We start from the raw sequence: 22,251 nt of genomic DNA on the forward strand, positions 1-22,251 counted from the left end.
TCTGCAGAAAGTAAGAGTATCTGATAAATACCCTCCACTCTTCAGTAAGCACAGATACTGTGTCTGTTGCTCCAAGGGCTTGTGTTGCTGTAAGAGTATCTGATAAATATCCTCCGCTCTTCAGTAAACACAGGAATACTGTATTTGTTGCTTCAATGGCTTCTGTTGCTACTTTGGCTAAGGAATTAGGAATGTGGAAGCCAGCTGTTACTGTGTCTTGTGTTACAGTCTCCATAAGCTTGCAGAGGAGCCCCACCATTTGTGAGATTGTGTTGTGTAATATGTGGAAATAGCTCTTGCCTTGACCCACTCCAGTATGCCATATGTTTATCTGTTTGTGGGGAAGTCAGATTGGTAAGGAAAGATGCATGGCTCCAGATTACTCTCATAGATCACTTCAACTCAGCCCTGAATATCTACAGTCCATCCACTAAATCAAGATTTTATATACATATTTTTGTATTAACCATTCTGTTCTCTAGGCTGTGTTTAGTCAGCTGAGAAACATTTATTGAGCTTGTATATTGAGCAGTTTTTTGGTCTGTGTTAACTGTTTGCAATATATTAAGCAGTAACTAGGAAACAAGATTTAGACGTGGTCTTCTCTGTACTAGGAACTTATAATCTTCTAGAAACATGTCTTCCACATAGGAAAACTCCAAAGCACAATTACTAGGCAGCACAGAAGTGAGTAGCTAGGAGTTTTAGAAGAGGAAATAGTCGGTGTGCTCAGGTTTCCTAGAGATTCACAGATAAACTGGGATTAGCATTGAATAGGTTGGATTTAGCCAAGTGGAGACAGAGAGCTTTTTTATAATAATTATGGTAAGAACACAGCATGGGTGACAGAAAGAGATCTGTCCTGTCAAAAAAGGGGAGGAAATGGATTGTGACATATACAAAATATAAAAAATAAAAACCTGAGGTAAAAAAATCCCCCCAAAAAACCTGTAGAAAATTGTGTGTGTGTGTACAAGCATGTGGGCGTTGCACACACCTACAGTGTAGAGTCCATCTTTGTAATGGGTTTATGGGTGTATAGTAAATTGTTCTAAGGCGGATCTCCAGAACTTTCTCTTCTTGCTTGAGGAAAGCACCCATTTTAAACCAACTCTTCCTCACATCAGTCCCAGGCAAGGCCAATGGATGACAGACTTCTGTGGTTTTGTGTACCTTATGTACCTCATATAAGTTGAATCCTGAAGTATTTGCTGTTGTGTGATTGGCTTATTTCATTAGCATAATGTCTTCAAGGTTCATTCATTCATCTTGAAGCATGTGACAAGACTTCCTTCTTTTTAAAGCTAAAAATTGCATTGTTTGTATATAACACATTTTCTTTCTTTTTTCCCAAGACAGTGTTTCTCTGTAGCTTTGGAGCCTGTCCTGGAACTAGCTTTTGTAGACCAGGCTGGTCTCAAACTCACAGAGATCCACCTACTTCTGCCTCCCTGAGTGCTGGGGTTAAAGGAGTGTGCCACCAGAGCCTAGCACAACACATTTTCTTACCCATCAATGGACAATAGAGTAACAAGACTCTTGACTATTGTAACTGGTGTGTCATCAAATCTAGACATTAGGTCTCTAACAGCCTAGTTACAATTTGGCTGTTTGGGTCTTTGCAATTGGGTAAGAGTCTCTTACACATTTTGTGATTTAGTTCAATAGCAGCTATGTGGCTTGCAGACATTTTCTTCCTTCTGTAGGTTGCCTTTTCAGTACATCGGTCATTATCTTCCTGGCCCACAAGCCTTCAGTACGAGATCATCTGGCTTCCTTGTTTGAACTTTTTTTGCTTGTTCTTTTGTGTCACATCCATGTTATTGTCATCGGCAGTGTTCTGACCATCTTTTATTGCGTATGAACTATGGTTTGAGATCTCATATTCAAGTCTTTAGTCCATTTTAGCTTGCTGTAGTAAGGAATGAAATGGGGGCTCAGTTTCATCCTGTGATAACCAGTTTTCTCAACACTGTTGAAGAGACGGCCCTTTTTTCGTTGTATAGAATCTATACAAAGAAGACTTGAGCTAAAGTCAGGGTCTTCTATTCTATTCCATTGGTCGACTTCTCTGTTTTTATGCCAGTACCAGCTGGCCGGGGTCTGAAAAAGCATGGGACAAAACCGGTCTCGCTGAACATAATGGACAATGAGGACTACTGAGAACTGAAGAACAATGGCAATGGGTTCTTGTTCCTATTGCATGTAATGGCTTTGTGGGAGCCCAGGTAGTTTGGATGCTCACCTTAATAGACCTGGATGGAGGTGGGTGGTCCTTGGACCTCCCACAGGGCAGAGAAACCTGCTTGCTCTTTGGGCTGAGGAGGGAGGAAGACTTGATTGGGGGAGGGGGAGGGAATGGGAGGTGGTGGCGGGGAAGAGGCAGAAATCTTTAATAATTAAATAAATTAATTAATATATAAAAAAAAGAAGACTTGACAGGGTTCTCTCTATGTTTTCTATTCTATTGTCCTAAATCTTGCATGTTCTTATGGCAGCTTGATCAGTTTGGTGCTTTTGCCATCGTTATGTGGTATTTTAAGATTAGGAAACATGACAATTGCAGCTTCATTTTTCTTTCCAAGACTTTGTACTTTCAGGGTCCTTTGTGGTTCTGTGTGACTTTTAGTGTTTTTTTCCTGTTTCTACAAAAGACAACCTTGCTCACCACTAAACCTCTCTCTGTCTGTAGGAATGTTGAAGAAGGCAACTAAATGCAGTCACAGTTGCACCTTAACCATTATTTCCAGGGCTAGAAACATCTAACCCCAAACTCTAAGGTCAAGGAAAGCAAATGTGGAAAATTAAAGTGATTTTGACCATAAATGCATTATTATTTTCGGCTGACATAAATTAGCATATCCTCATTGCCACTCCCTAGCCCATCCTTTCCTCTGGTAAGCAGGAGAGTCCATTAAAAACTGTGTAACTAGCATAAGGGTCATAGTTTCTTGACTGGTAACATTGATGTCAACAAACCTGCAAGAATGCATATATTGGAGGTAACCAACCATTTCCCATTTCTTATTTACATGAAGACATGGCCAACAAAGAACAAGGTCTACAGAAAGATCTCGTCACTGATGAATTCCAAAACTAAAAATCCTGAGCACATTTATTCTTCGACTCCATGTAGTTATTTATGACAATGAAAATTAGATTTTTTAAAAAACCTTTTGAATTATTATAGAAACATTATAAGAAATTATGCAAAATAAAATTTTTAGGAAGGTTTTACCTGAAGCTGTTCTGACACATTGCATATTTCCAACAAAATATCTAAAGAAAAATGTCACGGTGAGTAGATGTTGTATGATGTTAGGTAGACAGGAAGATCATATGTATTTAGTTATTTTGAACAAGTTTTCATTCAGAGAACAATTGCGTTTTAATGTGTTTTATTATTAACAAGAGAATTTAAAGTCTTAAAACTCCTGGTGATGAAGTTCACTTCTTCTGCAAATTGCCCTTCTCATTTTAACAGCATGAACGAAGGGGTAAGAATAACAAATGTCACAGTCTACCAGTCTCTCAGCAGACTTCTGGGACACTTTCTGTAATGTGTACATATACTGTCAGAATAACAGTTAGGCCGATCGCTTTAAATTTGAAAAACTTTGTCTGAAAAGGTATCTGAAAGTTGAAAAACAAGAAACTGAACAAACTATTTGAGCCTTAACATGTTGTTTAAAAGTAAATTCCTCGCATTTCTCCATGGTCTAGATACTTGGTAGGTTTTGCTCAGCTTCCCTCTCATCTCATTTTGACTGCTAACTCTTAATGAGAAATGAATGGTACCAAATAGCATCCCCAGCTTTGTGGTAACGCTGGCTGATAAAAATTCTAATGGATTAACATTTTTATAATTTTCCTCTTCTGTATTTATGTTGATTTTCTAGGGTGAGCTTGGAAGCAGAGGGCCCCCTGGGCCTCCAGGACTCAAAGGAACCCAGGTATGGAGGAAACCAATGTCTAGTCAGCAAGTTTTTCGGTAGAATTTCCCTTTTTTATTTTTGTTACACTTCAGTTTTTGCTTAATGAAAAGAATTTGCTTAGTGTGAACAATTTTTGCTGTAATGGGTTTCAAATTATTTATGTTGGCACTTACAGGATAAAATTTGGAATCATTTTATAGAGTTCTGAACTCATTAGGTGATTTTTTTCAGTGGTCCCCAATGGAATGTTGAAGAATCTGAATCCAGAATGAAACGTATATTGCTAGATTTCATATTTAGTACTTGTGACTATATTATATTTGTGACTTAATAAATTGTATTTAATTGACTTGCGGATTGAGCAAAATGTCTGTTTATGAAATATTTAAGGCACATGACACTGAGGAAGCCTACACATGCTGTCAAGAGCAGTAACCTACATGACAACACCAACTATTCATCTAAAAGTGGAAAAAAGCAGTGTATTTCCTCAATGTACTTGAAAATGGAGCATACTTGCCTTTTATTTCTTGTTAGAAAACAATGCCTAGAAGTTGCTTATCTCTGATTATGCTTGTCTCCCGTCTCTTCCCACCACTCAGTTTTGACCCTTAAAAGAAGGCACCAGATGTTTACATTTTGTGGCATTATAGCTCATTTGACTCTAGGATGTGGTTGTAAACTAGGTAAAAATACAGTGTTTGACAACAAGCACAATTTGGGTAGAAACTGATGTGTTTTGTGTGGTTAGAGTCTCAGACAAGACTAAAATTTAAAAACTTGTGCATTTAGCTAGGCGGGGGTAGCTCACGCCTTTAATCCCAGCACTCAGGAGGTGGAGTCAGGAAGATCTCTGTGAGTGCGAGGCCAGCCAAAACAAAACAAAACAAAACAAAATAAACAAACAAACAAAAAACTTGTGCGTTGAGTCAAGCACGGCAGCAGCACCTGTGATCCCATCACTTGTGAAGCTGATGGTTCAGGAGGATCACAAGTTTGAGGCCAGTCTGGGCTATAGAGCAGACTCAATCTTTTTTAATTTTAATTTATTTTTTTAAATTTCATTTTACATTCTATCCACAGTTTTCCATCCCTGCCCCCTCCTCCTGCTACCCCCTCTTCCCCTCTCAGCCCCCCCCCCCCAATTCACTCCTCCCAACAGGTAAGGGCTCCCATGGAAAGTCAACAGACTTTCTTAGAAGAAGCAGGAAGAGGAGGAAAGGGAAGGAGAGAGGATAGATGAATGAATTAAGTACCAAATGGGCCTAGACCATGTTCTGTATAGTGATTGTTAAAAATACCGTAAATATTTGTGTTGTTTTTATCTGTGATGAGCAGAGTTGCACTTCAGTGTAACCAACAGATTAGAGATGATCTTTAATGATTCAGTGATTCTTTTCCTTTAAGCTCCTCCATTCCTAATTTCCTGTATATAACATGTGTCATCCCTCAACTTGAAAAACAATCCATGGGTATATGTTCCCTTTGAGGTGGCCTAATTGCCAAAATATTAAAACATGGGAGGGTTGGATTATGGAATAACAGAGTTGTAGCGGGATTTTTGTCGCATTCCCTAGCAAGGTTCAGATTTCAGAATAAATACAAAGAATAAAGATTTCTATTTTTATACACTATTTTAGGCCATGAATTGTTCTGATTTGTTTTTAAGGGAGAAGAAGGACCAGTTGGACCCTTTGGAGAACTAGGACCAATGGCAAGTATCCCAAGAATGGTGCACAACCCTGTGAGGTGGCATGCTAGCAACTTTAGTCCTTAGGGAGGAGGCCAGAAGATCCTGAGCACAGGTCTACCTGGGCATAATAACAAGTCCCAGGCTAGCCTCGGGTATAAAGACCTTGTCTCAACGGGAGGTTGGGAAGGAGGAAAAGGAAGGGAGAAGTGTTGGAATTATATTATCTCAAAATTTAATCTAAAAAAGATTAATATTTTTAATTATAAAATTGAGTCATATAATTTTTGGTAAAGAGAAACTTTTTGTCTCATGTTTGCTGAAGAAAAATATAATGTATATGCCCTCTAAAATTAATTAATTAAAATAATTTTTTGCTTTTAAGAGTATAGTATTTTAATTACTAACTAAGGGCAACAGTTAGAACCATTAGGATCCTAAAATCCCCCCAGGCTAAATTAAGCTGGTAACGGGGTTTTTCCTGAGATACATTTTTCCCAGCACTGAGGGCTGACCCCAGGACCCTGAATTTGCTAAGTAAGCATTCTACTACCCAGCTAAATCCTCGACCCATTGATCATATTGTTAATTATAACTTATCACTTTCCCCAGTGGTAAATTATTTGAAGGGTTCCCAGGAATACCAAAGTTTTTTTGTTTTGTTTTGTTTTTTTTAACTTCCCTAGAAAACAAGAGAACCGTACTCTATACTATCCTGTATTATTTCCCTTCTGTTGGCTAAGCATCAATTTGGGAACTAGGATGGCTGACAGCGTATTACATGAATCAACCCAAGGCTGAAAAATCTGCAAGATATTATATGAAAATAAGGTTTTAGATCTATGTAAGTCTAAAATCTTATTTTCATATAGTCTACATGGGAAGTAGAAAAAGACAAGATCTCCTGAGTAAATTGAGAGCATGGGGACCTTGGGGGAAGGTTGAATGGGAGGAAGGGAAAGGCAGGGAGAGTAGCAGAGAAAAAAATAGAGCTCAATAAAAATCAATAAAACAGTTTTTAAAAAGAAAATAAGGTTTTAATGCTATATTTTCAGGGCTACTCCCATCAAAAAAACAAAAAAAAAAAAACAAAAAAAAAAACTGTGCTGAGCTTAAATGGAGCCATGTGTCAATGCCATCGCCACATCCAGAATGGCTTGGTTTCAAGACTCTAGATGTTTCTGCTCCAGTGGCGATTGTTTACAGTGTAGATTTAGTCTGATATTCTATACTGTCCTGGGGTGCTTCAGTGAGAACAAGAAGGAATGTTTCCTTTATGGTACTTTCCAAGCAGGTTTAGTTAAAATGGATTGCTGAAAAACTGTCAATATCAGAAAAATGAAGTGATTTCACCTAGCTAAATTTGTGATTCTATATTCAGGTGAAAGGCTGACTCAGGTCCTAGGGCAGGAGTAGGGTCAGGTTCAAGTCTAGACAGAAGCCCAGGGATAGCTGGAAGTCCTCCGCTTGTTTTTCAGTCCTGAGAGGATAGGCTGGTGAGACTGTTCCATCTCAGGGCTAAACATTATTTTATGGAGCCAGGTATGGGAGTCACACCCTTTTCTTGGTCTGGCATATTCTTATTTCCAATCACAAGCTCTCATTCCCCAGCCAGCATCCTATTTCTCTTGCTCTTTCTTCCTAACGAATAGAATCCGAATCTGTGGTTACCCACACCTACTCCGGTGTTTGCCATTTTTCCTCATCTTCATCGTGACTCCATATGCTCACTACCAGGCTTCCAACATTATCAGTTTGATTATATTCTATTTTCTTGCCCACTTATTCTTTTGTTTCTAAGTTACTATTTCATAACTTGCTCTCTGTAACAGTTTACTTCCATGTCATCCTCATTTTTCGCCTTCTCTTTCTCCTTCCCTTTTAATCGAATAGTCTCCCAATTGTCTGCCATTTATTGCATACTCTCTTTTCTGCTCTGTCCCTTTTCACTCTGCCGTTTGTCTTGTTCTGTGAAGAAACAGTCCGTTGATCTCAGTAAAATCAGGATTTTCAGTTTCACTTTCCATTCCAGTGTGTTCTTTTGGTGATTCCAAACATCCATCCCGCAATTCTCCCGTCTAACTCTCTACTTCTGATATCTTTTTCGTTTTCCGGATAGCGGACCATTCTCACCAGCAGACAGACCTACCATTCTTCCACCTTAAAAGTAAAAGTAGAACATGCGTGGGCTGCTGTCTCTTCCAAGGGCTCCTCTGTTCCTCTCATCTCAGTAACTCCCTCTGTGTAAGTCACTTGTGTCCCCAGCACTTCCACGCCAATGGCAGATAGATCAGTGCTTCCGTTACCAAATCCACCAGTCATTTCCCAGCCCTCATTATCTCATCATCATCAATACTCATGTCCCTGAAACTTTATTAAAATCAACTGTTTCCTAGAAAACATTTTATTTATTTACATGATTTTCTTCCTAGATCACTGGCATCAAATTTCCTATTATCTTAATTTCTTCAATTTCAAATTTTTAGAAAATCCTAAGGCTTGGTATATAAACTTTTCTTTCCCGGTAGTCCTCACTGCTTCCTAGACAAATCCACATGTCTGAGCAATTGAAATATCACTTCTGACTTTTAGAACACCATATTTGGATGAACTTTGTACAGAGGTGTCTAACGGCCATATTGACTAAAATGTCCAAAACTCAACTTCTAATTTGCATTCCAGCCTCTTCTTAGGGTCCTTTTATTTCAATTATTCAGTTACTCAAACTGAAAATATTTAGTTGTCAATACAAGAACTCAACCATCATCTCAAAAGAATAAGAGTTTACTTTGGAGCCCAATCTAAGTGACCACGCCCAGGAACACAGATTCAGGATGCCTTAAATTCTGTGTTCTGATACAGTAATAGTTCCATAAAGTTTGTATGGTAGCAGAACAAAGGACAATTTTAAATCACAACACTTGGCAATCACACTTGTGGAAACATTGGTCAGATAGGTACTTTCCAGAAAAGCAGGAAAATTGCAGCTATGAGTCTCGGGTATCATCTGACCACATTCTTGGCCCTTTGGTTGGTGGAAGCTAGCTCTCCATACATTCCAAAAGCCTTACCTCGTCAGAGGAAGGCAACCATGGCTAAGGAAAGGGACTGAAAACTAGCCCACGGTATTTTGGCTCTACGCCTGCCACATTCCAGACTCTCCACCATCACTGACACCGTCTAATCAGTTAACCATCTCCACAGAAGGTCCAGATGCAAGTGGATTTTTCCCAGAAACTTTATTTCACCAAGTTCATAGTGAAACTTCTTCTCTTCTCTCACATTCCCTACGTGAATCACAAGCAGCACCTGAGGCTCTGTCATCATATCCTGAGTCTGACCGTTTCTCTCAGCTGTCTCTGCGGCAACCCTGGTCCATACTGCAGCAGACCTCACAGGATGGTTGCTGTAGACTCTTGTTTATAGTCTACTCTTCTGTCCTTGCGTCAAGGAGATCCTGCCAAACATGGATTATACTGTATTTCTTCTCAAACCACACTTAAGACTTCCTGCCTCGAGAAAAGCCAGATAACCTGGTAGAATTTATATGTCCCAGCTTCCCATGTCCCCATTCTCTTCTTGACTCATCTTCTGACTCAGCTGCTCCTCCTGCATCTCTACTCCAGTCATATCGACTCCTCATATGCAACACACAACGCCTGTCTGCACTCTATGCGCTACCTACAGGTCGCGAGCTTCTGAGCTAGGGGCTGGAGGTTGGAACATACAAAAACACACACAGACAGGGAGACAGAGACACCGACCTCTAGTCACTGGTAAGAAGCCCTTTATTCAATAGCACCATAGAGGCTTATATACCCAACGGTCAAGTGGGCCAACAGGTGAAAACTTTATCCTCTGATCCTCAAGGCAAGGCAACACATGCTTGTGAAGCAGAGCTAGTAAACAAATTTGACACAGCTTTCAGTAACTCAAATCAGAAGGAAAGTAAAGATCTCTAGCAGGGAAGAGCAGCTGGAAGCCAGGACTCCAAATGGTCCCAACGCTCATGGTTGTGCCGGTATTCCATATAGTTTTCCTAAAGTACTTTTGCCTGTATCTAGAATGTTGTTCCCTGTCATGTCCACATAGTTTGCTCCTTTTTAAACTCTATACTCAAATGCCCCTTTCTCAGTGAGATCTTCCATAGAAAGCCCACGAAAATTTTCTAAAGTTCTCACACGAGTTGATCTGTCCTTTTCCTGTTTAATTTATTGTCCTTCATATTTACCACTACCTAACATAACATGTATGCATATACATGTACATATGCATATGTATGCATGTATGCATATACATTTAAAATTTTAACATCCTCACTGAAGTGTAGGCTCTATAAGGGCAGGTGTGTAGTGTTCTCTCCATCCTCACAATTGAGAACTGTGCATAGCATGTTGGAGATGCTTAAGTGTTTGTAGTTTAAATGGTTAATAAATTTGATAAGAGGGCATTGAATATTTCGATTTCATCCATTTCATAGAACAGACTGCTTTTCCTAAACCAGTGGCTCTCAACCTTCCTAACGCTGCAACCCTTTAAGACAGTTCCTCGTGTTGTGGTAACCCCAACCATAAATTATTTTCATCACTACTTCATAACTGTAACTTTGCTACTGTTATGAATCATAATGTAAATGCCTGATATGCGATGCCACAGGGGTCACAAACCACAAGTTGAGAAGCATTGTCTTAAACCTTAGGACATCTTTATAAGCGATGAGCACTAAATACATTTTTACAGTTATTGTTCTTTCTTTTTTCTTTTAGGGAAAACCAGGGCAAAAAGGGAATATGGGGGAACCAGGGCCAGAAGGTTTAAAGGTAAAGTTCCTGAAGTTTTTTTTATCAGTTTGAAAATACAATTTTTCAAAAGAATAAAGTCATGACATTTATCAGCTAAAATTAAATGAGCAAATTTCAACTTACGAGGTACCAATAAGATGTTAAAAACTGTTCGAAGAGCAATTTATAAACCAGCTAGCTACATCTGTGTTTGCATAAGTATACAATTTAATAAAGAAATGTTGAGATATATTTTATAAACGTTTGCAAGTGAGATACAAAGTAATACAAACTAATAAACTTCATGCAACTTAATAAAAATGTAAGAGTAATATTTGTGGACTAGATCTGGGGCAACGAACATATATGTTAATATCTCTTTATTAAGCAGAGATTCCTTAATAAACAGCTAATAATGGGTCCACCTGAGTCTGTTCCTTACACAATCGATGAGTAGCCTTCATCACTGTATGACTTTGAAAGGATGTGCCAGCCAATCGTGGTTTCTTGTTTTGCTTCCGTGTTTTAGATAATCCTTTACAACCACAAACACAAAACAGCACAGAGATTCAACTTATAGGGATTGTTAAATTTTCAAATTTAAATTTTAAAACTCATAAAAGAGACAGAGTATTATTATTCAATCTCTTAAGTTAAGACTTGTTTCATATATACTGAACACATACTTTTTGACATCAAGTCAATGAAGGAGAATCACTTTTAATGTATCAGCATGTAGATAACTAAAAATACTAGGAGAATGTGTGCTTGGCTTTCTCAAATTACATACAAAATCTCCAGAAAACTGATTTAAAGCCAGAAAGCTTAAACAATTCTCTTTCCTAAGATTAGTCTCTGTCCTGCCAAATAGTATTAAGAAACTCAACGTTGAGCTGTAATGTAGACAAACTGGCTAGCAACTTACCCTCAGTCATTGGTAAAAGACTGCCCTCTTAAGAATCTCACCAGAAGACAAGTCAAGGGCAGAGGGCAACACATTCACACTTCTTGTTTCTCCGCCTGTGTAGCTGTACACACGTGACAGTGAGCAAGTGAAAGGGACTTTAAGGGTTCGGTTCTTTCCTTCCACTCTGTGGGTCCTGAGGGTTGAAGTAAGGTCGTTAGGACTTTAGGCTTGGCAGTAGACACCTTTAAAGGTTTTAATGTGTACAGGTGTTTGCCTACATGAATCTCTGTGTGCACCACACATGTGCAGTGCCCACGCAGGTCAGAAGAGGGCATTGGAGCCCATGGAACTGGATTTACAGGTGGTTGTGAGCGACCACGAGGGAGCTGTGTCCTGTGCAAGAGCAGCCAGTATTCCTGACTGCTGAACCATCTCTCCAGCCTTAAATATGTCCTTAAAATGTCTTGAAGTAATGAATAGAGGAATGTGACTTCAATATGCAGACAAGTATTGTTGGAATAAAAATGGATAAAAGGCCACATTTCACAAAAATACTCTAAATAAGTTGGAATAACTAAAGTCGACTTCGTGTTTTTGTTGTTGTTGTTGTAACTAGGTAATTATGTAAAATGGAAACGGATGACCTGTCATGGATATTGTTATTGAAAAACTGTCATTTTTTGCAATTTTATATTCCTGATCAACAGGGAGAAGTAGGAGACCAAGGAGATATTGGGAAAATTGGTGAAACAGTAAGCTTGCTTTATGCTCTTATTTTTATCTTTTCACCAGCTGTGTTTCTTGGGAATGATGTTAACCATGATCTATTAACCATAATCATGTTAGTGAGCATTGGTAAAGCTTATCTGCAACAGATTTAGACTCGTATGTTATGGTTCTATTGACAAAATTAAAGAAAAACTGCAGTACAAGGGATGTGAGGAAGAAAGAGTGAATGTTCTCAGTGAATATGAACTATGCTACTGACCCTAGGGCATTGTTCTTTTCAGAACTTGACATTCCATTTCAGTTCCGTTGATTTCACTCTAAAGTTGACCTTAAAAAGGGGGACATAAATAGGGTGGTGACAAATGCCTGTAACGCCAGCACTTTGCATTAGGGGGTGAGACGGGAGGTTCCTGACTTCAAGCCCAACCTGATCTTGGTAGCAAACACTATCTCAAAGAATAAACAACAGCACAAAGCTGCTTAGATGCTAAAACAGTATGCATTCATAATCTGACTTAAGATTTGATGATAGGAATCAAGCAAAAGCGTGATATATAGAGTATATAGTTATTTTATCAAATTGCAGTTTTGTTTAGGTTCATTACTGTTGTAGCAAAAAGCACGATGTAATTTTTTAGGATTCCTATTTAAAAAAAAAAAAAATGTGTGCTTTTGAGTGAAGTGCCAACAGTGGCCAGAAGGGGGCCAGAGGACCTGGCTTTACAGGCAGTTGTGACCTGCCAGACGTGGGAAGAGCACTGGGAGCTGAAGTTAGGTCCTCTGCAAGAATATTATACATTGCTAAGCCACCTCTTATGGCTTACATATAATATTGTCTCTATTAGAAATAATTTTAATTTGGATCTATTTCCACAATGAGGAAAACCACTGAAAATAATTTCTATGCGGCTGGGACGATGTCTCAGTCAGTAAGTGCTTTCTGTGCAAACACAGGGACCTGGGTTTGGATTGTCAGGACGCATCTGCAATCTCCCAGCTAGGAGTTAACAGACCCTGGGAGCATGCTGGCCAGTCAGGCTAGCTGAATAGTGAACTGTATGATCAGGGAGAGACTCCGCCTCAAAAAATAAAGCGAGGGCCAGTAGAAGAGGACACCTAATATCAGCCTCTGGCCTCCACCCACAAAAAGCACACATATACACATGACTGTGTACACACACAAACACACAAGAAGAAAATGTTTTTTAACAAGTAAACCTAGATAATGAAGTCATGAGATGGATGAAAATATTTAGTGTTCAAGGTTCATTGTCACAAAGCAGGTGAATGAGATTTGTTTGCCTCAGTGAGCAAATTCCCCCTTAGCCTCTCTTAAGATTTAAAGGGAAGTAGATTTTTCTACAAAATCATTTTGTAAGTTTAACTTGTTTACAATTATTAATCCAGGTGTTCTAATAAGAAAAAAATACTCTGGAAGTCTTAGTTTTACCACTAATATTTGTAAAAGTAGATAGGGAAGTTAAATTGCCAGGAATCATTTCTACTTCCAGGTAATCCTCAGTCACCTAAAGGTAAGCTTTTATCTGTTGTTGCCGAGAAAAGACCTTCCAGTGTAGTATTTAGATCAGATTTGACAATATGTTTGATATGATTGAAACTTTTTCGTTTCTATGGTTAGTAAAAGAATAAAATTATGGTATTTGAGTGTCCACTTGCTTAGGGAGTGTGTGTGTGTGTGTGTGTGTGTGTGTGTATGTGCACACACATGCATGAGAGACAGAGAGAGAAAGAGACAGTGCACACACGCGCAGACACACATAAACAAACAAACAAATAAGCAAACATTCCAGTCAGGATCCAAAGCTAAAATGCTGATTAATAAATGATGTCTTTTTATAGCTCACATCTTAAATTTCTTAGCGTTATTCCACACAGTCTAAGAACTAGTAGTTTCCAGTGCTGCCCGAAGTGTGCTTGGACTTCCAGGATGCTAAGTCTCTGTGACTGGAATAGACAATCACATTTATTGACCCTATGTTTCGGGCATCGGCTAATGCTGTGATTCATTTAATTCTCAGAGCTTCTTCAACCCCCAGTTTTACAGCGAGGGAACCAGAGACTAAGAAATGACCCATTAACGTTATGTAACAAAACCATGACTCAAACCCAGAATTTCTCGAGACCCAAACCCCCACCTCACGCCACACTCACATTTCCTCATATTTCTATTTTAGCTGAAAAGTATTTCACCTGGATCCTGCAAAGGCGCTGTGAGCATCAGATACATTTAATATTAGCTTTAGCATAATTTATTATTAACTGAACAACAATTTGGCCTTGATGTTGTGAGGAGAACCCTTTGAGTAACTGATAAGCTGCCTAACTAAAGAGCCTTCCCAATTCTAATTTTCCTTTCCTCATTGAGGGTGTGAAATGAAGGAATTTCTTCTATAAAACATTATTTCCTCTGTTGAGCTAGTCACAAATCTAATTTATGTAAGGAACACATTGGGCCTTCTGTAATTCCCAGATTTTATTTTATCTTAAGTTCCAGGTCCTATGAATATACTTCTAGTTCAGAATTTTGCTGCCAAATGAGCTTCTTCTCTTGAAAGATACAGAATATACAGCTGCAGTTCACGACAACAATGTTTAAAATTTTAAATAGCCCAGTATACAGTACCGCTTCGATTTTCACTTGAGAAAAATTTTATAGTCATTTAATTGCTTTAGTTGGGTGGCTTTTTCATTCTCTATTTACTATTTAGAAACAAATTTCTTGCCGAGCCCATCAAGGTCAGTAGTGTTGTCTACATTTTATGTCCGTATTCACTTCCCGTCATTTCTTGGATTCAAAGAATTTGATCTCTGTAAATGTGTCCCCAAATTCTCAAATTTCCTTTATTATTGCAGTAAAAATAAGAAACTTTGTTTCTGTAAATGCATCTTGTAAGTCTACAAATTCTCTCTTTTTAATTTTTTATTCAAAAACCTACATGTAGTCATCAGCAGTGACAAAATTTATGCATCAACAAAGTTTCTTAGTGTTTTCAAATTCCTGGCATGTCACTAATGGAGATTCAAGGGCAAGAATTCAGTATTCCCTACTATTCTCGGAGTTTTCAGAATTATGATATTTTAAGTATACCTCTAACACTATTCACACTTTGCCACTTAAATAGCTAAAATTCTTGCTTAAAAAAATAAAATGCACTGAGTTTAGTAATACTCACACAGAGCTAAGTCCTACGGGGATAATCCGAGCAGACAAAACAGGGAAGGAGTGTGGTCAGTCCTCGTCATGCAACCGGTTTGAAATTGCTAAACTGTTTGTTATTTGTCAGAACCGTCTGGGACATAGACTGTCAAAGAATAATTCCAGTTCTAGGAATCCGCGACTCTCTTCTGAGAGGTTTAATAACCCTGCTTTTCCTCTCTTCTACTGACTTGGCAGCCTGTCCCTCTTCCGAACACAGTGCATCCTTCTGAAGCTGGGCAAACAGAACCAGACTCCGTCTATTGATCAATAGAGTTATGTGTGTGTGTGTTTCTAAGTGGGAGGAGCATTTGCCCATAACTGCAAATGTTTTCAGCAGACAAAAGATCATGTCTGATCCACTGGAGCTGGAATTGCAAGTGGTTATGAGCTATCTGACATGGTGTTGGGAACCCGGGTGCTTTTAAGCACTGAGCATTTAAGGGTAATGACTTCAATGGCCATTGCTGTGAGTAGAATGAATAACTTCTACGGAATTCTTTTTACTGATGATGACACCCAAAGTCATGCAGTCCTGTTCTTAGAACAGATATCTCTGGGAAAACATCAACAGTGACCCCCTAGAATCTTTCAGTGGTCTTTTAGCTTAAATACAAGACCTGGGAATGTTTTACATAATGTGTCCTTGGTTGCATTAATTTTCAGTTATCACATTTCTTCCTACTTGGTGAAATTTATGATTGTCATATAGTCTGCTTACCCTGATTAATTTCTTATAATGTAGCTCAGCCTACTGAATTTTACTTCACATATTTCTTAATCAATGTAGGGAGATTTTATGTGCAGCCTTACTGTCCCCTGCTTTCTGTGCTGCTGGACTAAATGCCAAGTGCCTAGTGAAAAACAAGTATTCTGCCTTTCATTATAAAATCTTCAGAATCACAGATGCCTTGATGGGTGATCCCTGGACGGCTTCAAAGCAGCTCATTCGAAGCCAAAAAGGGATAAAAACTGAGGGAGAAGCCAAAACCAAAAAAAATCTCTTTATTAAAGATATATTTTCTAGTCTTAAGGTGACCACCCTAAGTTTTTGTATTGCCATGAAATGTGTCCAATTTGTGTCTGCTATAAGCTGTGGTTCAGAAGGTCAGGATTCGAGATTTCAACCTCCAGCTTCCAGGCCCTGCTCTTTCCATACAATAACCAACGTGTCCTGTCCTTGATGTACATCCTTGGCGACCCATGGTTAGGAAGATCTGAGCTAATATTTAGCAGAATTTGAAAGGAAGAACAAACCAAAGTTTTACCCAGTAAAATCCTAAGACAACCTGGCAACTCACTTTTAAAATATTGTCAAATATTAATAGTTTGCAGGAAATGTGGAAACATATTTATAATGGAAATGGAAAAGATTTTTCAAGGAACTGAAAGAGTTTTCAGAAGTGTTCAGCAGAAACCCTCACTTGTTAGTATGACTAGGGCTGTTCCTGGGTAGGATTATCATGGAATTACGTTGATACAAATTCATTTCAGTATTTTCCAGGCTTTTGTTTTTTTCTTTCATGAAAGAGGAGATAGTCAGCTTTAAAAGGGCCTACTAAATCATAAGTCCTGTTTCGTTGAAAGTAGAAAGCCAGAAGCGGGGAGCCCAGTTTAACCAAAGAGGAAAAGGTTGTGCCACACTTTACCAGCACATTGTACATGACCTTAGCATGTCCTGCATATTACTGCCATTGTCTTAGAAAATGCCAGCCATTCTCTCCTGTTTCTAAGCTACACAATGCCTAGGGACAGCTGTAAATAATCTTCCAGCCTGGGTGGCAGGAATGGCAGGTCTCTAGGTAATAAGGAACTCTGCAGAATGGATACCACAATACACACTATCCTCAGGTGGATCTTTAACTGAGTATCTAACTAAGTATCAAAAAAGAAATAAACAGATACTCATTATAGAAAACTTGCTATACACCAGGCACTATCTTGGTAAATGTAACAAATCCTATTCTATAATTTTGAAAAGTTGATATTTTTAACAATTTTACTAACTTGCTGTAGCCAGGCAACATAATAGTGAAGTTAGGGCTAGAGGGTGTTATCTCTAATGTTTCCAGGTTACACTTGGACCACTTAGCAAAGGGTAACAGATTCCCATGTCCCTAGTAAATGCCTGCTTTTACTACTTGAGAATGCAGATAACACATCCTCTTTGAGAAGCAGGATTTCCAAATTCACAGCACACCATCCTTGAAATGTAGAAACAGTGTTGTGAGTATTACTAAAAAGCCATTACAAAGTCTAGCATTGTGTCTATGAAGGCAGAACACACTAGAAGGGAAGCCTGTGTGGTGGGGCTCACATGTCAACGTAGCGCTCAGGAGGTAGCAGGAGGACAGGGATTTCAAATCTGTCCTTAGCTGGAATGGGCTAGCAAATATCCTGTCTCCAAAAATAGAGTAGAAGAGTAAATAAACAAGAAACCTTAGAAGGCAGACGTGAAGAACTTCGCTGGGGCTTAGGCAGGGACTACACTCATCTGTAAACTGCTTGGTTAGACATCACCGTCATGCTGATTCTTCTCATCCATGCTTGCGCCAGCTGTTTTCATCTGTTTAGTTTCACCATCTTTCATTGATGTTTACAGCTTTTGGTGAGGAGATTTTTATATCAGCTTTACCTACAGATACTTAAACTTTTATATCACTAATAGGCACCTTAAAATTATGAGTTTCTTATTAGTAAATTGTTTCTCCAGTGACTTGAAATAATTTTATAATTGTAAAGATGTGCATCTCAGTATTTTCTTCGTCGTGAACCTGTCTTTCTGTGTTTTAGAAGAATAGTCCATCTTTTAAAGATCTAAAGATTCATGTTTGGTTGAGTGTGTGTGTGTGTGTGTGTGTGCTTGCATGAGTGCACACGTGAATACACACACCAGCAGAGACTAGCGGCATCAGATCTCCCTGGGGCTGTAGTTACCAGCATCCAACAATGAGTTCTGGGAACTGAACTCAGGTTCTCTGCAAGAACAGTATGTACTCTTAACTGCTGACCAAGCCAGCTCTTCAGCCTCCAGAAATAGAAAGACTTTTATAGCCAAAGAAAAATGGAACTTCAGTCTTCATTTATTTGCCATCAAAAAGTACTTATTGAACACTTTCTGAGTGATCGACACACAGTTAAATAAGACTTTGTCCCTAGGTGGTTTCTGGTGTAGACAATGACAAAATAAGTAGGCATATGACTTTATTGAAAACTCTGTTTTGTTACATAAGACGCTCTAAGAACATGAAGTAAAAGTTATTTTTGGCATGGCTCATAAGAACATACGTGTTGATAGAGAAATTGTCTTTGGTTGCAAACACATTTCCATCCTCTTGGGTGTGGGCATTACGGTATGACTCACTGCTTTTGAGGAAACAGTATGTGAAGTTCTTATCTAGCAGGGGTCTGATCCTGGCATCTTGTTGGAATGATGTTCTGATAGTCTTCCCTTTAAGCTGTGTTTCTATGCCACAAGCTTTTGTCCATTACTAGTGTATTGTGTCTTTGTTTATATACATATTTATGTGTCAGCACAATGGTAAAGATCTCTTTTTGTTGAAAATACTAAGATAGAAAATATGTGGATTCTTTGGGTTTAAAAGAATGGACAGATGGATGGAAATAATGGAAATGTCCGGGATAAAGGGCTGTTGGGGGCCTCCTGCTGAAATGACATTGTTCATAGACATGATGGCCAAATGACAACCTGGAAACAGGTTCTGAAAAATATCCACATCTCTCCTTTTGAAATCTGTGGCCAGTGTAACTTGTGGGCTAAGGTCCTAGTTGTTAAGGATTATAAATGGAATAGGGCAGGTCTCAGCAAGCTTTTCTGTGGAGGACCAGGTGCTGTACGTTTGACGTTCTGAACCATACGGGTCCTGTCATATCCCCTTAGCTATAGTGCTGTAGTGTGAACCTAGTCACAGACAGCAATGAATGGATGAGCCTGGCTCTGTTTCCAGTGAGACTTTATTTATAAAAACAGACAGCTGGCAGGAATGGGCCACAGGCTGCGGTGTGTCTTTTCCTGCTCTAAAATGTTACACATTATTTAGGACGCCCCAGCTTTTATTGCATCTGCCTTATGTGCACCCTGCTTCATTTGTCTTTTGTCATTAACAAAAAGAGCAATAAACACAAATGTGATTCCTCTGGATCTTAATTTCAAATCCAAAGATGGATTCAGTTAGCTAGCAGGTGGTGTAACTGCTGTTCATTGATTTTTTTTTTAACCAATTGCAAACATAATGAGTTTATTTGCATTTATCTATGGACTACATGTAAATCCAAATTATGGCACCAGAATTTATCATTTTCTCTCCATCTACCAAACACTTGAGATTATTACCAGGAGGTATTTCTAAGAACAATAAAATATTTTCCTTCTGTGCAATATTTCCTATTGAGTTGAGATATTTTGCATTGGCATCAGGAAGTGTACTGAGACACTGAGTGTAATTTGAGCTCAACTCCACAGGGACACACTTCCTCAGCAAGGCCACACCTCCTAATAGTGACACTCTCTGAGCTTTGGGGGGCCAACCACATTCAAACTACCACACTACCCTGAGTCACATGGTCTGACGGTATCACAGGACCAGTCAAGTGACTACAAATGTCCGCAGCAGGGGCATGAGTAAACTGAAGGAAGACTTGTGAAGGCCCAGTGGAAAAAGGAAGTCTTTTGAGGACAACTTCATCCCTCTGCATCTTCTGCTTTTCCATTCTTGTTTTTCTAAAACTTAAGGCAAACAAGCAAGGGATGGGTTTGTTTGTGTAACTACACTGTGGGGATTTCCATAACTTCAGTATTTTAATTGAGAAAGCAGTATTTGGTTCACATGGTGCCTTCCCGCTACAAATATTTATGGTCATTTACATATGCAAGGAAGAGATCAAGCTACACAGGACGCTGAGCCCACTTCAAAGCCCTCACACAAGATTAGGATGCCAGTTTAGGCATTTAAGGGGAAGTGATCTCTCAGAGGCTACAGCTGCCTGCTGTAGAGGTGATGAGTAAATCAGTCCTGGGATTCAGAACACTGGATAAAACTCCTTGCTAGGAAAAGTTAAATTTCTATTTCTTTTTAAAATGTACATCTCTTTCTTGGGTGTTGAAAAAAGAATTTAATGTTTCTTAAGTACCTCCATGGTATTGCTCTTCTTTGTGGTTAAATCGGATTTTAAAGTTGGGTATTATAAAGGGAAGGGTCTTGCTCACGTGATTTTTCAGAGCGGAAAAGTGAGACCAAAAGTGGTTCGATGACTTTCTTCAGAATTTAAGTGTAAAGCGGAACTCAATTCTTCGCATCAGCAGGCGGCATTGTGTGTTGCCCTTTCCCCCACTTTTACCTAGAATGATTTGGGGTCAGTGGTAGTGAGAGGAATCAAGAGCTGGCAGCTTTTTCTCACTCTGGTTGTGTCTTTGCATAGAACTCACAAAAGTCACATTTCCTGTAGGGATAGCCTGGAAAGACATCCGGATTTCATTTTCTTCTTCACGTATGAAAAAAAAAAGCTCTGTGCTTTAAGTACACATCCCTCCATGTGAATGGGCCTGCTAGCTGTTAGTCTCAGGGAGACCACACAGTGTAGATGTTATTGCAACACGGTTGTCACTGCAGGAGAATTCCTTTTATTTCTCATCCAACTTACTTTTAAAGAAATAGCCTAAGTTCAATAAAGATAGGCGGCCGCTCTGTCGATATTCACATTATCACCTTTGATTTATTACCAAGGGACCCGTCACCAGCCACACTGCCAGGCAAGTTCAGTGCAGCATGAGTGACCTTTCCTGTCTCCTGTTCCCCATAGCATGAGTGGGACTGGCGGGTCTGCTTAGAGGACATTCCAGGCATAGCTTCCTGATCATTGCCAGACCTGCCTGGAGTAAAGCTTCAATCTGGGATTTTTTTTTTCCTGGTTGCACATTTAAACATAGAGAATAGAAATCAGAGAGTTGATGACATTTCTACTTCGATACTTGGCAGGATATTGAGTGACCCTTTGTGGGGAACTTTATGTATCCATATGGCAAGAGCCTGGAGTAGAAGCTCTACAGCCCCAAATAGAACCCTCCAATCACTCCGGAACCTGTAAAATTATGAAATATTTGTCTATAGCATGAACTAAACTGACCATGCAAACAACATGTATTCTTTGGTGTGATGCATAGTATTATGCTTTCAAATATATTTATTGACTCAATAAAACAATCATTTTTATGACATTTTTAATTATCTTTCTTTGGTTGTGAAGTAATATTTGGATAGTTTATCTTTGGTGTTCAGAAACATCAAAACATCAAAACGTTCATGTGTTTGAACACTTGATGTTCAACTGCTTGACATTGTCTTGAAGGCTGTGCAACCTTTAGAAGGTAGCAGGTTCTAGCAGAAGGGAGTGGCTCACTGGGAGAAAACTTTATGGGTTATAGCCAGTGGCCAATGCTACCTCCTCCTCTTCTTTTTTTTCTTCCTCCTCTTCTTCTGATAGGTTCACCAGAATGTCAAGAGTCCAAGCCTTGCATTTCCACTAGATACTGTCATGCCTTTTCCTCCATGGTGAACTATATCTTCAAGCATGAGGCAAAAATAAACCCTCTGCCCCTTTTGTTGCTTCCTGTCATGTATTTGGTCATAGAAATGAGAAAAAAAAACTTACCCAGATAACAAATTAATTTTTTCCATAACTGATTTTATTTATGTCATGTTGGAGAAGCACCTGTGTAGTAAGGCCCTTACTTAACCCCTGCTGTTATCAGTATACAGTAGCTAGACCTTTTATTCTCTAGAGTATGGCCTGTTCTGTCTATGACAGAAACATCAAATTCCTAGGTGCTGTGTGATTGCCATCTAGTATTAGAGAGCAATATTAAAATCTTAATCAGAGTATTTGTGTTCTTAAAGAAGAGGTGAAACATCAAATTCCTAGGTGCTGTGTGATTGCCATCTAGTATTAGAGAGCAATATTAAAATCTTAATCAG

At 39.0% G+C, this 22,251-nt stretch overlaps 1 protein-coding gene across 4 annotated transcripts in view; it reads left to right on the forward strand.

Moving 5' to 3' along the window:
- Col24a1 (collagen type XXIV alpha 1 chain) overlaps positions 1-22,251 on the forward strand; it is a 240,113-nt gene that overhangs the window by 94,590 nt on the left and 123,272 nt on the right. For all 4 annotated transcript variants that reach the window (XR_009058690.1, XM_057794063.1, XM_057794064.1 and 1 more), the window contains exons 21-24: positions 3,900-3,953; positions 5,605-5,649; positions 10,392-10,445; positions 12,021-12,065. Coding sequence is in view for 3 of the 4 variants with exons in the window: in XM_057794063.1 (XP_057650046.1) it covers positions 3,900-3,953; positions 5,605-5,649; positions 10,392-10,445; positions 12,021-12,065 (198 nt within the window). In the remaining variant the exon portion in view is untranslated. The remainder of the gene's footprint in view (positions 1-3,899; positions 3,954-5,604; positions 5,650-10,391; positions 10,446-12,020; positions 12,066-22,251) is intronic.

The sequence above is a fragment of the Chionomys nivalis genome, chromosome 18, assembly GCF_950005125.1.
Source record: "Chionomys nivalis chromosome 18, mChiNiv1.1, whole genome shotgun sequence".
Classification (NCBI taxonomy): domain Eukaryota; kingdom Metazoa; phylum Chordata; class Mammalia; order Rodentia; family Cricetidae; genus Chionomys; species Chionomys nivalis.